This window comes from Oncorhynchus masou, chromosome 6, assembly GCF_036934945.1.
Source record: "Oncorhynchus masou masou isolate Uvic2021 chromosome 6, UVic_Omas_1.1, whole genome shotgun sequence".
Classification (NCBI taxonomy): domain Eukaryota; kingdom Metazoa; phylum Chordata; class Actinopteri; order Salmoniformes; family Salmonidae; genus Oncorhynchus; species Oncorhynchus masou.
Genome location: NC_088217.1, coordinates 65,794,491 through 65,806,313, shown reverse-complemented (window position 1 = coordinate 65,806,313; position 11,823 = coordinate 65,794,491). Strand labels below are relative to the sequence as shown.

At 41.8% G+C, this 11,823-nt stretch overlaps 1 protein-coding gene across 2 annotated transcripts; it reads left to right on the top strand.

The window, feature by feature from the left end:
• The first annotated feature begins 3,874 nt into the window (after window positions 1–3,874).
• n6amt1 (N-6 adenine-specific DNA methyltransferase 1) lies at window positions 3,875–11,365 on the top strand. 2 transcript variants are annotated; one of them, XM_064969392.1, is made up of 7 exons: window positions 3,875–3,963; window positions 5,277–5,470; window positions 5,818–5,904; window positions 6,081–6,171; window positions 8,109–8,192; window positions 8,278–8,419; window positions 8,942–11,365. In XM_064969392.1, the coding sequence occupies exons 2-7, from the start codon at window positions 5,340–5,342 to the stop codon at window positions 9,049–9,051; spliced, it is 645 nt and encodes a 214-aa protein (XP_064825464.1). In that variant the 5' UTR covers window positions 3,875–3,963; window positions 5,277–5,339; the 3' UTR covers window positions 9,052–11,365. The 2 variants fall into 2 exon arrangements, with proteins under 2 accessions (XP_064825464.1, XP_064825465.1); XM_064969393.1 differs by lacking the exon at window positions 3,875–3,963 and adding an exon at window positions 4,176–4,246.
• The last annotated feature ends 458 nt before the right edge of the window (window positions 11,366–11,823 follow it).

Below are 11,823 nucleotides of genomic sequence, written 5' to 3'. Positions count from 1 at the left end.
TAATATTAAAATAAAAAAATCTGCCAGATCGGTGTCCAAAAATACCGATTTCCGATTGTTATGAAAACTTGAAATCGGCCCTAATTAATCGGCCATTCCGATTAATCGGTCAAAATCTAGTCTGAACCCTGCCCTGTGCAATTGGGTCCTGGACTTCTTGTCCGGTCGTGCCCATGTGGTGAAGGTAGGAAACAACACCTCCACTTCGCTGATCGTCAACACTGTGGCCACACAAAGGTGCTTCTCAGCCCCCTCCAGTACTTCCTGTTCACCCATGACTCCGTGGCCATGCACGCCTCCAACTCAATCGTCAAGTTTGCAGACGACACCACAGTAGTAGGCTTGATTACCAACAATGATGAGACAGCCTACAGGGAGGAGGTGAGTGTGGTGTCAGAAAAATAACCTCTCACTCAACATCAACAAAAAAAGGAGATGATCGTGGACTTCAGGAAACAGCAGAGGGAGCACCCCCCAAACCACATCAACGGGACACCAATGGAGAAGGTGGAAAGTTCCTCAGCGTACACATCACCGACAAAGTGAAATGGTCAATCCACACAGACAGAGTGGTGAAGAAGGCTTGTCACCTAAAACCCTCACAAACTTTTATATATGCACAATTGAGAGCATCCTGTCAGGCTGTATCACCAACTTGTACAGCAACTGCCTTGTACAGCAACTGCACCGCCAACAACCGCAGGGCTCTCCAGTGGATGGTGCGGTCTGCACAACGCATCTCCGGGGGCAAACGACCTGCCCTCTAGGACACCTACAGCACTCAATGTCACAGAAAGGCCAAAAAGATCATCAAGGATAACAACCACTCAAGCCACTGCCTGTTTACCCTGCTGTCATCCAGAAATCAAGGTCAGTACAGGTGCATCAAAGCTGAGACTGAGAGAATGAAAAACAGCTTCTATGTCAAGGCCATCAGACTGTTAAATGCCATCACTAGCAGAGAGAGGCTGCAGCCTACATACAGACTTGAAATCATTGGTGACTTTAATAAATGGAACACGAGTCACTTTAATAATGTCACTTTAATATTGTTTACATATCTTGCATTACTCACCTCATTTGTATGTACTGTATTCTGTACTATCTACTGTAGCTCAGTCTATTCCACTCTGACATTGCTCGTTCATATATTTATATATTCAGAATTCCATTCCTTTACTTAGATTTGTGTGTATTGGGTATTTGTTGTGAAATTGTTAGATATTACCTGTTAGATATTGTTGCAATGTCAGAACTAGAAGCACAAGCATTTCGCTACACCCGGAATAACATCTGCTTAACACGTGTATGTGACAAATAAAATTGGATTTGATTTGAATACATGACTAAGTGAAAATGTATCTTAAGTGAAAGTTAGGTTTCGCCATGTAGAGAGTAACATCCCCATTGATATCAATACATGACTAAGTAAAAATGCTCCTTATTGGAAGTTGTAATTCCTTGACTCAGTGAAAATGTAGCTTTCGTGAAAGTTAGGATTCACCTTGTAGAGAGTAACACCCTGCCTGAAGGTATGGGGAGGCAGCAAAATCCAGGTAAGAGTTACAGGCAGTTTCCAGGAGGTCAGAGGTCACAGATAGGGAGGGCCATGGGCATAGGTTGAGCAGGATTAGTGACACGACCAGGTGGGCTCAACTCAAACCAGGCACATTATCACTTTTCATTGAACAGCTCATGGTACACAGAAATGTATGAAAAGGGCCTATAGAGCCACCCAATCCTAACACTAGCGCCCTCGTGGCCACATCTGAGAAGCACATCTGAGCATAGGCCTGCAGTCTGTTATTGGTGTTCGGCCCATCTATGCCATGCCTTCAACACGCAGCCTCCATTTGGTGTGTTTGGGCCCCTATTAATCCATGGCTCTCTTTGAGATTAAAAACAAGTTTGATTTATCACTCACCACTTGCAAAAATTACATGTTTTTACGGCCCTGTTTTTATTGGTCCCCGTTGTGTCTGTAATTCAGAGCGAAGGAGATCGTTAAAACGAGTTAAACAGCACATTTAATGTTCTGAGGCAATATGGCTGAGTGTTCTAGCTCTATATACTAGCTCTGGTCCAGGGTGTTACCGTTGAAAAGGCACTGCATCAGCAAGCCACACTTGCTGATAGACTTCCGGCCGGACTTGATTTAGCCCAAACATAGACGTCTATAATTTGTTCAGATTTGGTCCTGACTGAACCAAATCTGAACCAGTCATAGACATCTATGTTTCACAGCACAGTACAGTAGAGCACAGCAGAGTGCAGTATAATACAGTATACAGTACAGTAAAGAAAAGTAGAGTATATTAAAGTACAGTACAGTAGAGTACAGTAAAGAAAAGTAACCCACTTTACTCTAATGTACCCTACTCTACTGAACTAAACCGTACTGTAGTCTACTGTATTAAACTCTACTGTCCTGTACTGTACTGTGCTCTACTGTACCATAATGCGATGTCAAAACTTATGAAACACAGACTAGACATCCATGATTACTTCAGATTTTGATCTGATCCCCACCGACCAAATTTGTCCTTGTTTGTGGGGCAGAGCTTATCAGAATAATTTCCACCATGCTTTGCAAGTGTTTGGTTTTTACATTTACTTTTTGGTTATTCAGCAGACTTAACTTACCGTCAGTGCATTCAAACTAAGGTAGATCAACAACAACATATCACAGCCATAGCAAGAAAATAAAAAGATGTAACCGTTACTGAGAATTATATTGTAGTTGAAGTGGTCTGTTGCTTTATTCTATAAGCTGGCTTACTTTGAACATCATTGTGGCCTGTTTCAAAGCTTTTGAAAAGGTTAATATAAGTACATGTGACAGATGGGAGCAATAATAAATATCTATGTTCAATCTTCAGTTTCCTCTTTCCTATTAGAGGCTTGCAAAATTATTATTGTGACTTAATGTCGACACATATGTGCAGTTAAAATGTGTCTATAAATGTATTTTCAAAGTCTGTAAATGACATATTTTCAACTTCTGGAAAATGTGTATTTTCTGCCTTTGTTCAGCACCTAAAATGCACTTGATTTCATCGTCCGGGAAATACGTACAGTGTTTTCAATGTCCTGAAAATACATATTTTCAACATCCGTAAAATACATATAAAATACATATACAGTCAATGGCTGTAAAATAAATATTTTACCTTTCATTCAGCACCTAAAATGCACCTGACGTCAATGTCTGGAAAAGACGTCTAAAAGACATATTTTCAATGTAATTTTGCTTACTGGGATAGGCCTATTTCATTCATATAGAAAGGGGAATGCTAGGAAGTAGTCTCTTTTCAGAATTTTCTGGTTCACTGATTCACTGGTTCACTCTGTCCCAAATGTCACCCTATTCCCTTTAGTGCACTACTTTTGAGCAGGGCCTACTGTATGAGTAGAATAGGGTGTCATGTGGTATGCAGCAGCAGGACACAGTGTTAACAAGGATGATCCCACAACCCGCCTGGTGCCTTTATGTCTGGTTATGGCGTGTAAACCCAACACTCTGGATGCATTAATATTACCATTCTCTTTGGTTGTTAACCAACCCACATAAAACATAATGGCCATATGACACGCAAACTTGATATATACACGCAGACTTGAGGCTTCTGCTGATGTCCATCAGTACTGTTAGTTGACTCATTCTAATCTTACACTTCACTTATTTTTTAAAATCTCCCATCAACCCAGTCTCTCATTAATGATGTACTATATGTACAAATTAGCACAATGTTTTTATGTACTAATAACACAGACTCTTGGCGCATGGAACTCCAATGCCACGACCATTCTGAATTTCCCATCATTATTGTTGCAACGGTGTGCTAATCAGAACTACAATTCACACAATGCCCTGCAACAACCGGAACCAGGAAAAACATCTAGTTAGTTACACGTGTGCCTCTTCATCGGCTTCAAACAAACGTATCATACCAAAAGCTTCAGGTAAATGTAACTTGCAATAAACATTTCATCTAACATTGTCATTTAGTGTCGGTAAATTTGGCATGTACATGCATTACATAGTGATAATGCAATATCTTTGAAACTCATTCTCGCAACCTAGCTAGCTAACGGGTAATTCAGCTCTCATCCTCAAATTAGTCTACACCGACTAATGCTGCGTTCAAAACAACTATGAAATCTCCGACTTCCGAGCGTTCGAGACAACTGGGGGAAACCTTTTGAACGGCCGACTTTCCAACCTGAAGATCACGGAGTCAAAATTGTATGTCATATTTTTCCGAGTTGTCTTGAACGCACCAATAACATCGGTATAGACATGTTTAAATTGTTTAACCAAGACATAACCCAAATTGTTTCCAATGGAAAGAAATGAGTCAGTGGGCCGAACTGGAGTAGGCTCCTATTGGCGCATTTTTCCGTTAGAGAACACCTACTATGTGAAGTGCATGTGTGCAATAACACAATTCGCCTTTGCGCTCCTTTTAAATAACGCGATTTTAAAACGTTTACAAAGGTATAACGTTTACAAAACGTAGTCCACTCTGTTCATAGCATATTTTAGTTTTGGGGACAGAACTGTATTGAGATCAAATGTTTAATCGATGGTAGTGAGTGGAAACGCTAAGCGGTGAAATATGTCTCATTGTTCTATTTGTGGTATAGAGCTCACCAGCTTGTAGTCCTAATTACTTCTGGGTTCTTCATCCCTATGGGAAAAATGTAATTAAATTGTTGCGTGTTGTTTATATTTTTGTTCAGTGTAGGTTATGCCCCACAGCTACTTAAATAGGTCTATGAACCACAGCATCGTGCTTTGCAGTTTATGAAAGTGAAAGTTGTTTATGAGTGTATAATGGTCATCAGGCATCGTAAATGGCACCCAGAAAATGTACTTTTCTTAGCCTAATCCTTTTGTTGTTCCACACTTTCACATGGCTGCAGGCGTTTGGTGCAGTTAAAAACACTGCTTGTTAAAATGTCGAACATATGTGAAAATACTGTCATGAATTTTTAACAGCTTCATGAAATGTTACAAACTTCTGTTGAACCCAGTCATTGGTGTGTTCCCTAAAAAACATTTATGCCAATAGCCAGTGGTCACAGAATTTTGGCCACCCAAGGCGCTGTTTGGGTTCATTTAGTGCAGTTGTTATTTATTCCTATGACTGTCCAATAACCCCTTGATCTCTACCCGTTGTCTGAAGTCTATCCTGTCTCAGAGTTCCAGCACTTTGTATCAACCTTAGGATGACAAACACTTACCTAATAGTTCTGTGTCCATCTCTGTACAGCTTCTAGTCGAGCACATCGCTGTCCCCTGCCTGACATCCTGTGTGTGTAAGTCAGTGGGCCAGATGTCCTTTCCCACCCCGTTGTACTCCCATGCGGGCCGCGGGCCTTTCACTGACGTGTACGAGCCAGCCGAGGACTCCTTCCTCTTGATAGATGCCCTTGAGCAGGATGCTGACAGACTGAAGAAAATTAGGTGAGCAGCATGTCACAATACCTGGGTTGTGTTCATTAGTGCTTACGTAGCGAAACATTTTGCAACAAAAACGAGAGTTTCTTATTGGACAGGTAGTTCAGGTAGTCCTGTCTCGTTTTGATCCGTTTGGTATCTAGTGAAAATGATCCTTGGTTGTGTTCATTAGGCACCAAACAGAAGAAAACAGACTGAAAAGAGAGGAGCTCCCTGGACTGGTCCAATAAGATTTTTTGCTTTCTGTTGCCAAACCTCTTTAAAGGTTTTCTGTTGCGTGCCCTAATGAACACCACCCTGAAACCTGTTACTGGTCAACAATACAGTTACTGACCTTTGACCCTCTTCTCCAGCCCCTCTGTGTGTCTAGAGGTGGGCAGTGGCTCTGGGGTGGTGTCCGCCTTTCTGGCATCCGTGATCGGACCTACAGCTCTGTACCTGTGAGTAGGGGTGTGTGTGAGAGAGAGACTGACTGTCTGTGTTTGTTAGGATGTGCTTTAGTAACATGCCTATATCTGTTTTTAGGACGTTTTGTAAAAATAACTGTCTAGAGGGCTTGTGACTCGTATGTGTGTTTTAACTGATGTGTTTGACTTTGTGTGTGTGTCCTCCCCAGCTGTACCGACGTGAACCCCGCAGCAGCCCAATGCACTCTGGAGACGTCTCGCTGTAACGCCGTTAGTCTGCAGCCTATCATCACTGACTTGGTGAGACACACACTAGTGATGTACATCTTTCTCTTACAAGATTATTCGATACGTTGCTAGATACATGGGATACGATACAGGAATGATACGTTTTGGTTTAAAGCGATTTGGTTTGAATCCATTCACCCTAACAATGGGAGTCGTAGTCCTCAAAGCCGCATGGCGGGCTGTCTAGCTCCCGCCTATCCTTTCTTTGGATTGGTGGATGCATCTCCTTATTGTAATCAGTTTTTGAATATTCGATGAGGGTTGTTGAAGTCAACCATCTGTATTCAATGGAGAGAGAGATGCTATGAATTCATGCATAGCCATCTTGATACAACTCTGATATAAAGTGTTCTAAAAAGTGTTCTTTCTCAAAGTTGCCAGGATTTCACGTGACCTACTTATTAAGCATTGCGAAACTTCAATTCGATCAAATAAGCCATATATTTTTGGGTTGACCAAATTTGACACTCATTGACCCCCATACAAAAACTCATTGCATGGTGGGTGAAACAACGAAAAAACACCACCTGCTGGAGGGAGACAGATTTTCCACTGAGTTGGACCTCTTCATCTCCGATGTCAGTGCCTGAGCTGAGCCATAGGGGAAACTGTACATCTACCACCCCACTGTCAGACAAGGGGGGGGCAAGGTTAGCTTTTTCTGTTTTTGTTTCAACTGCTAGGGAAGGGAAGACAATGTTCCTTCTAGTCAGACTCAATCTCACGGGCACAGACATGACTCTAGTCATGTAACCACAGTAACCTCATAGCCCTTAAAGGGGCAGGTGAAAATTTGTCTCATCTGTGATGTTTTGGTTTAAAGACTCGGGTCACAAAAAAAATGCAATGAAATTAAACAATATACCACATTACTTCTTACTAGTAAAACTTTTGTTTTTAGAAACATTACAAAGCAGGCTCATCAGTGTAATTTTTCTGCGAATTTTTATTTTATTTTGGTTGGTAAAAAAAAATCTGAGAGTGACTGGTAGATTTTTATATCTACCTGTCACAGTTGCTGGTGGACCAACATGTATATTTTAGGCCCTGGGCCTACTGCTGCTGACGATGTTGAGTCTCATAGCAAAGGGTCTGAATACTTATGAAACTAAGGTATGTTACAAATTAGCAAAAATGTCTAAACCTGTTTTTCCCTTTGTCATTATGGGGTATTGTGTGTAGATTGATGAAAACATTTTATTTAATCCATTTTAGAATAATGTTGTAATGTAACAAAATGTGGAAAAGGGAAAGTGGTCTGGACTGTACACTGATAGTTTTGCTTTTAACAATCTATAAACTATTGCTGATGGTGGACCTGAACAATGAAAAATAAAATATCATGTAGCCTAAGCTCCGATCAGCAGGTAGACTATCTGTCCAGATGAGTCGTGTCTCGGGCGGTTGCTTAGGCTACTTTATTCCGGTAAAACAATTTTGAACAGCGCATTTGATAACCAATGTCATTTGCTTTATTATTGTTGTCACTCAACTTATAAAGCCTGATATTGCACCAGCTATTTTCCAAACATTAGAATGCTGAAGGTGATGCGCAGCCTATCTCTCGTTGGACAGCGCGTGAAGCAGCGCACAATGTGCAGTTTGACTAGGCTACTCGTATTGCCTGTTGTTCGCCATGCAAAAATGACTTTAGGATCAATAACTGTCGACACAGTTACATGCTTTGTTCCACACTGAAGGAGAGGTGTTTTCAGGAGGTAAAAATAAAGTAATATGAGCAAAGAAACAAGTTAACCTGCGATTCATACCGTTTGGATCGATATTCTGACCGATGCATGCTACATTTGGAACAGTTTGGGGTCCCGCAGACCGATGCACTCTCAATCTTAAACATTTGATCCAGGCACACACAGGTCTGATGAGAAAGACCCACACACTTCCTCTCCATTTGTTCACCCCAACTTTACATCTGTCCTTCTCCGTTTTAGGTGGACTCTCTCTTGCCAAGGTTGTGTGGAAAAGTGGACGTTCTTTTATTCAACCCTCCTTATGTCATCACACCATCAGAAGAGGTAGAAAACTAAACTAGTGTTTGGTTGTTCTCCATACCACAGTGACGGAATTGTGTTTTATAGTGTGCGTGTATGTTTTTGTCAGGTGGGTAGCCATGGCATTGAGGCAGCCTGGGCTGGTGGGAGGTGGGGCCGAGAGGTGATGGACAGGTTCTTCCCGCTGCTTCCAAAGCTACTGTCCAATCAGGGGTTGTTTTACCTGGTCACTGTGGCAGAGAACAATCCAGGTGAGCCTCCCACTTCCATTCTCTTTTGACTTCTTGGTTTATATTTACTCAGTCTACATTGATAAATTACATACGGCCTGATGTTATTTGGCACTAATTATATGTTAATGATCCCACCTACATTCTTCAGTCAGTGTCACTCACTCATTCTGCACAAATGACAAAACATTCCAAGTAGTGGTATTCTAACCCTGGACCTAAACAAGTAGACGGGAACACTTTTCCACACCTGGATCAAATAAGATGAGTGCATGTTTTACTATCTTTGTGAAAAGAGCAGTCTACACTCTATAGCTTGTTTAGGTCCAAGGTTAGAATACCACTCCTTGGAATGTTTTGCCATTTGTGCAGTATGAGTGAGTGACACTGACTGAAGAATGTAGGTGGGATCATTAACATTAAATTACCACAACCCTGGTCTTTGCAACAACAAAAAAAGACAGTTCCTCCCTGATTCAGTTCGTTTCCTTCCATTTGATACCTAATGAACACTACCCTACTGTAACCTCTTTCTTCCACCAGAGGAGATCACCATTCTGCTGAGGAAGTTTGGCCTACAGGGAGCACCTTGTCTGTCCCGACGAACTGGTCCAGAGAGCCTGTCTGTTCTGCGCTTCCACAGAACAACGTGATCCTCCCTGTCCCACAGAGGAGACCATGAACCTGCTGCTCCGACCACAGCGGTTTCAGCTTCATCTCAACAACCATGAGTGATCACCTGAACTTTAACATAAATTGAGTGAAAGCCACAGTGGGTTCATGGGAGCATTGGTCAAATAAGTGACCATGTCTCAAGACTTTAACCCAATGCACTATACAAAGGCTAACAGGTTGTCCATGCTAATGAGTGTTCAAGTCTCCTTGAATCGGTTTGTATTGGGAGAGGATCCAGTCAGTGTCAGTATTGAAGACATGTTGTACAGGTAGAGTTGACATGCAGACTACACCGGGCACGCGCATGTTGATTTTATTCATCCACACCAGACCCCATAAGGAGACGCAGGTTAAAATATCTAAATGAACTCTGAACCAACTATATTAATTTGGGGACAGGTCGAAACATTCATGGACATTTAGCTACCTTGTTATTGCTAGCTGATTTGTCCTGGGATGAAATTAAACATTGGGTTGTTATTTTACCTGAAAAGCACAAGGTCCTTTTTTCCCCTGGATCTCAGTAGAATGCTGACCCATTGAGTCACACACAATTGTGTGTTCTCTACACAATTAATCCAGATAAAAGGGGAAACCTAGTTAGTTAAGTAATCTCTCCTCCTTCAGTCTTCTGTGGACTTTATATGGTGGTTGGCCGCCAACTATGCTCCTAAAAACCAATGAGGAGATGGAAGAGGCGGGACTTGCAGCGCGTCACGTGTCAAATAGTTATTTTAGCGCCTAGCTGCGCAGACACTCGTGAACAGTTTGATTAACGTGAACATTTATTTTGGAACGCAAGCAGTGTGGTCAGCAAGTGACTGACCCAAAGATTGTCTTTGGACTCATTTCATTTTGGGGCTCGATTCAATCCATGACGCTTAAGATCTGCGATATACCGCAGTTCAAATGTAGAGATAATTTCCGATTGAGGCAACATGCAGCGTTTACTGTGAGTGGATGCAGTCCCGCGTACATGGGAACATTGCCTTTAAATTTCATATTCAGCGCTACGGATTGAAACAAGCCTTTAGTTTATTGCAACATTGTAGTTTGCACAATCCTACCTGGGATGCCAACTAAAGTTTTAAAGGTATAATTTGGTATTTTCTGCTTTTTTGGATCGAGGGGAGACGGGTGAATGAGTTCTGCTGAAATAGCAATGGGCCGGATTCGAACACATGCTGCAACGGAGGCAGCAGTTTAGACCAAAAATTGTTCACTCAGGCTGCTTACCATTAGGAGAAAAGTGTTCCCGTCCACTTAGTGTGGCTCTCCCAATAGACAACAATGCAGTAGAATCTGGATCTGGTCTGCTTAGTTTCACTTCAATTAAAAAAAAAAGTGGGGTGTCTTGCTTCTTCTTCGGCCTCTGGTTTAGACTGCTATGCCACCGTAGGCCACTCCAACTGCAGTTTTGTGGATATGAAAGTTGTAAGTAAAAAGTTGTTTAAAATAGATGAACAACATCAGTTTATCAAGGTATAACATTTGTTTATGTAGTTAAATATCCCCTGCGTTACTCAGTGTAAAATGTTCAAATGTTTTAAACATACTTCATGTTTGAGCAGAGTTTAAATTGGCAGGGTTTATGGTGAATGCGATCTCTACGAAAGTTGGAGTAATGGCCTTTAGTCGACAGTAACATTGAAGATACCTTTATTTTGATTAAGGGCACCAACAACATTCAAACGTGACCTGGACACTGGGATATGGAATAGTGCCAATGGGGGGAGGGCACCAATGTCAATGCTGCACATTATTAAAGCTGCTCAGTCAATTAGAACGTGATTAGATGTAATTAGTTTGGAAGGTTGGAAAACAAAAAGGTCGCAACCAGGAGTTGAACTGGGGACCTTGCGGGTTGCATGTAATGATTTTTCAAACTAGTTTTCATTGGGAAGATGGATAAAGCAAAACGCAGAATCCTACTCCACGTGCTCGTTGAACATCTCATTCCAAAATTATAGGCATTAATATGGAGATGGTCCCCCCCCCTTAACAGCCTCCACTCTTCTGGGAAGGATTTCCACTAGATATTGCTGCAGTCTCATTTAGCCACAAGAACATCAGTGAGGTTGGGCAATTAGGCCTGAACCGCAGTCAGTGTTCCAATTCATCCCGAAGGTGTTCAATGGCGTTGAGGTCGGGGCTCTGTGCAAGCCAGTCAAGTTCTTCCACACCGATCTTGACAAATCATTTCATACCAGTCATCCAACAGATTCCCATTCAGAGCGACACACAGAAGCATCCAGGGTCAATGCCCTGCTCAAGGGCACATTGACAGATCTACCCCCAGGCAAAAAAACTTGAACCCGAACCCTCCAAGACCCCTCCCACAGTACCCCCCACCAAGAAGAAAAATAAAATGAATTCCATTCCCCCCAAGAACCCCACCAATGCATCAACCATAATGAACTAGAGAAAAAAGGAAAATACAGGAGAAAACAGAAAAACAAACATACATTTTAAACAAAGGACAACTAAAATCATAACAGCAATGTTAACTGTTTGTGTGCATGTCTGGCACTATTACATATTGTGTTTATTTGAATGAGTGCATGGCTTCAGCCTCAGGGAAACCAGCATTAGGTGTAAAAACACTGCCCCTCAGTGTCAGTAAAATGTTTATGTTTAGACTTTAAAAAAAAAACATTTATCTCCCACACAGCAACTCCACTCCCACTTGTCTCCATTTCCACATTCCAACCCATCCCATTGATCTCTACTGGCCACCCACATCTTTCAAC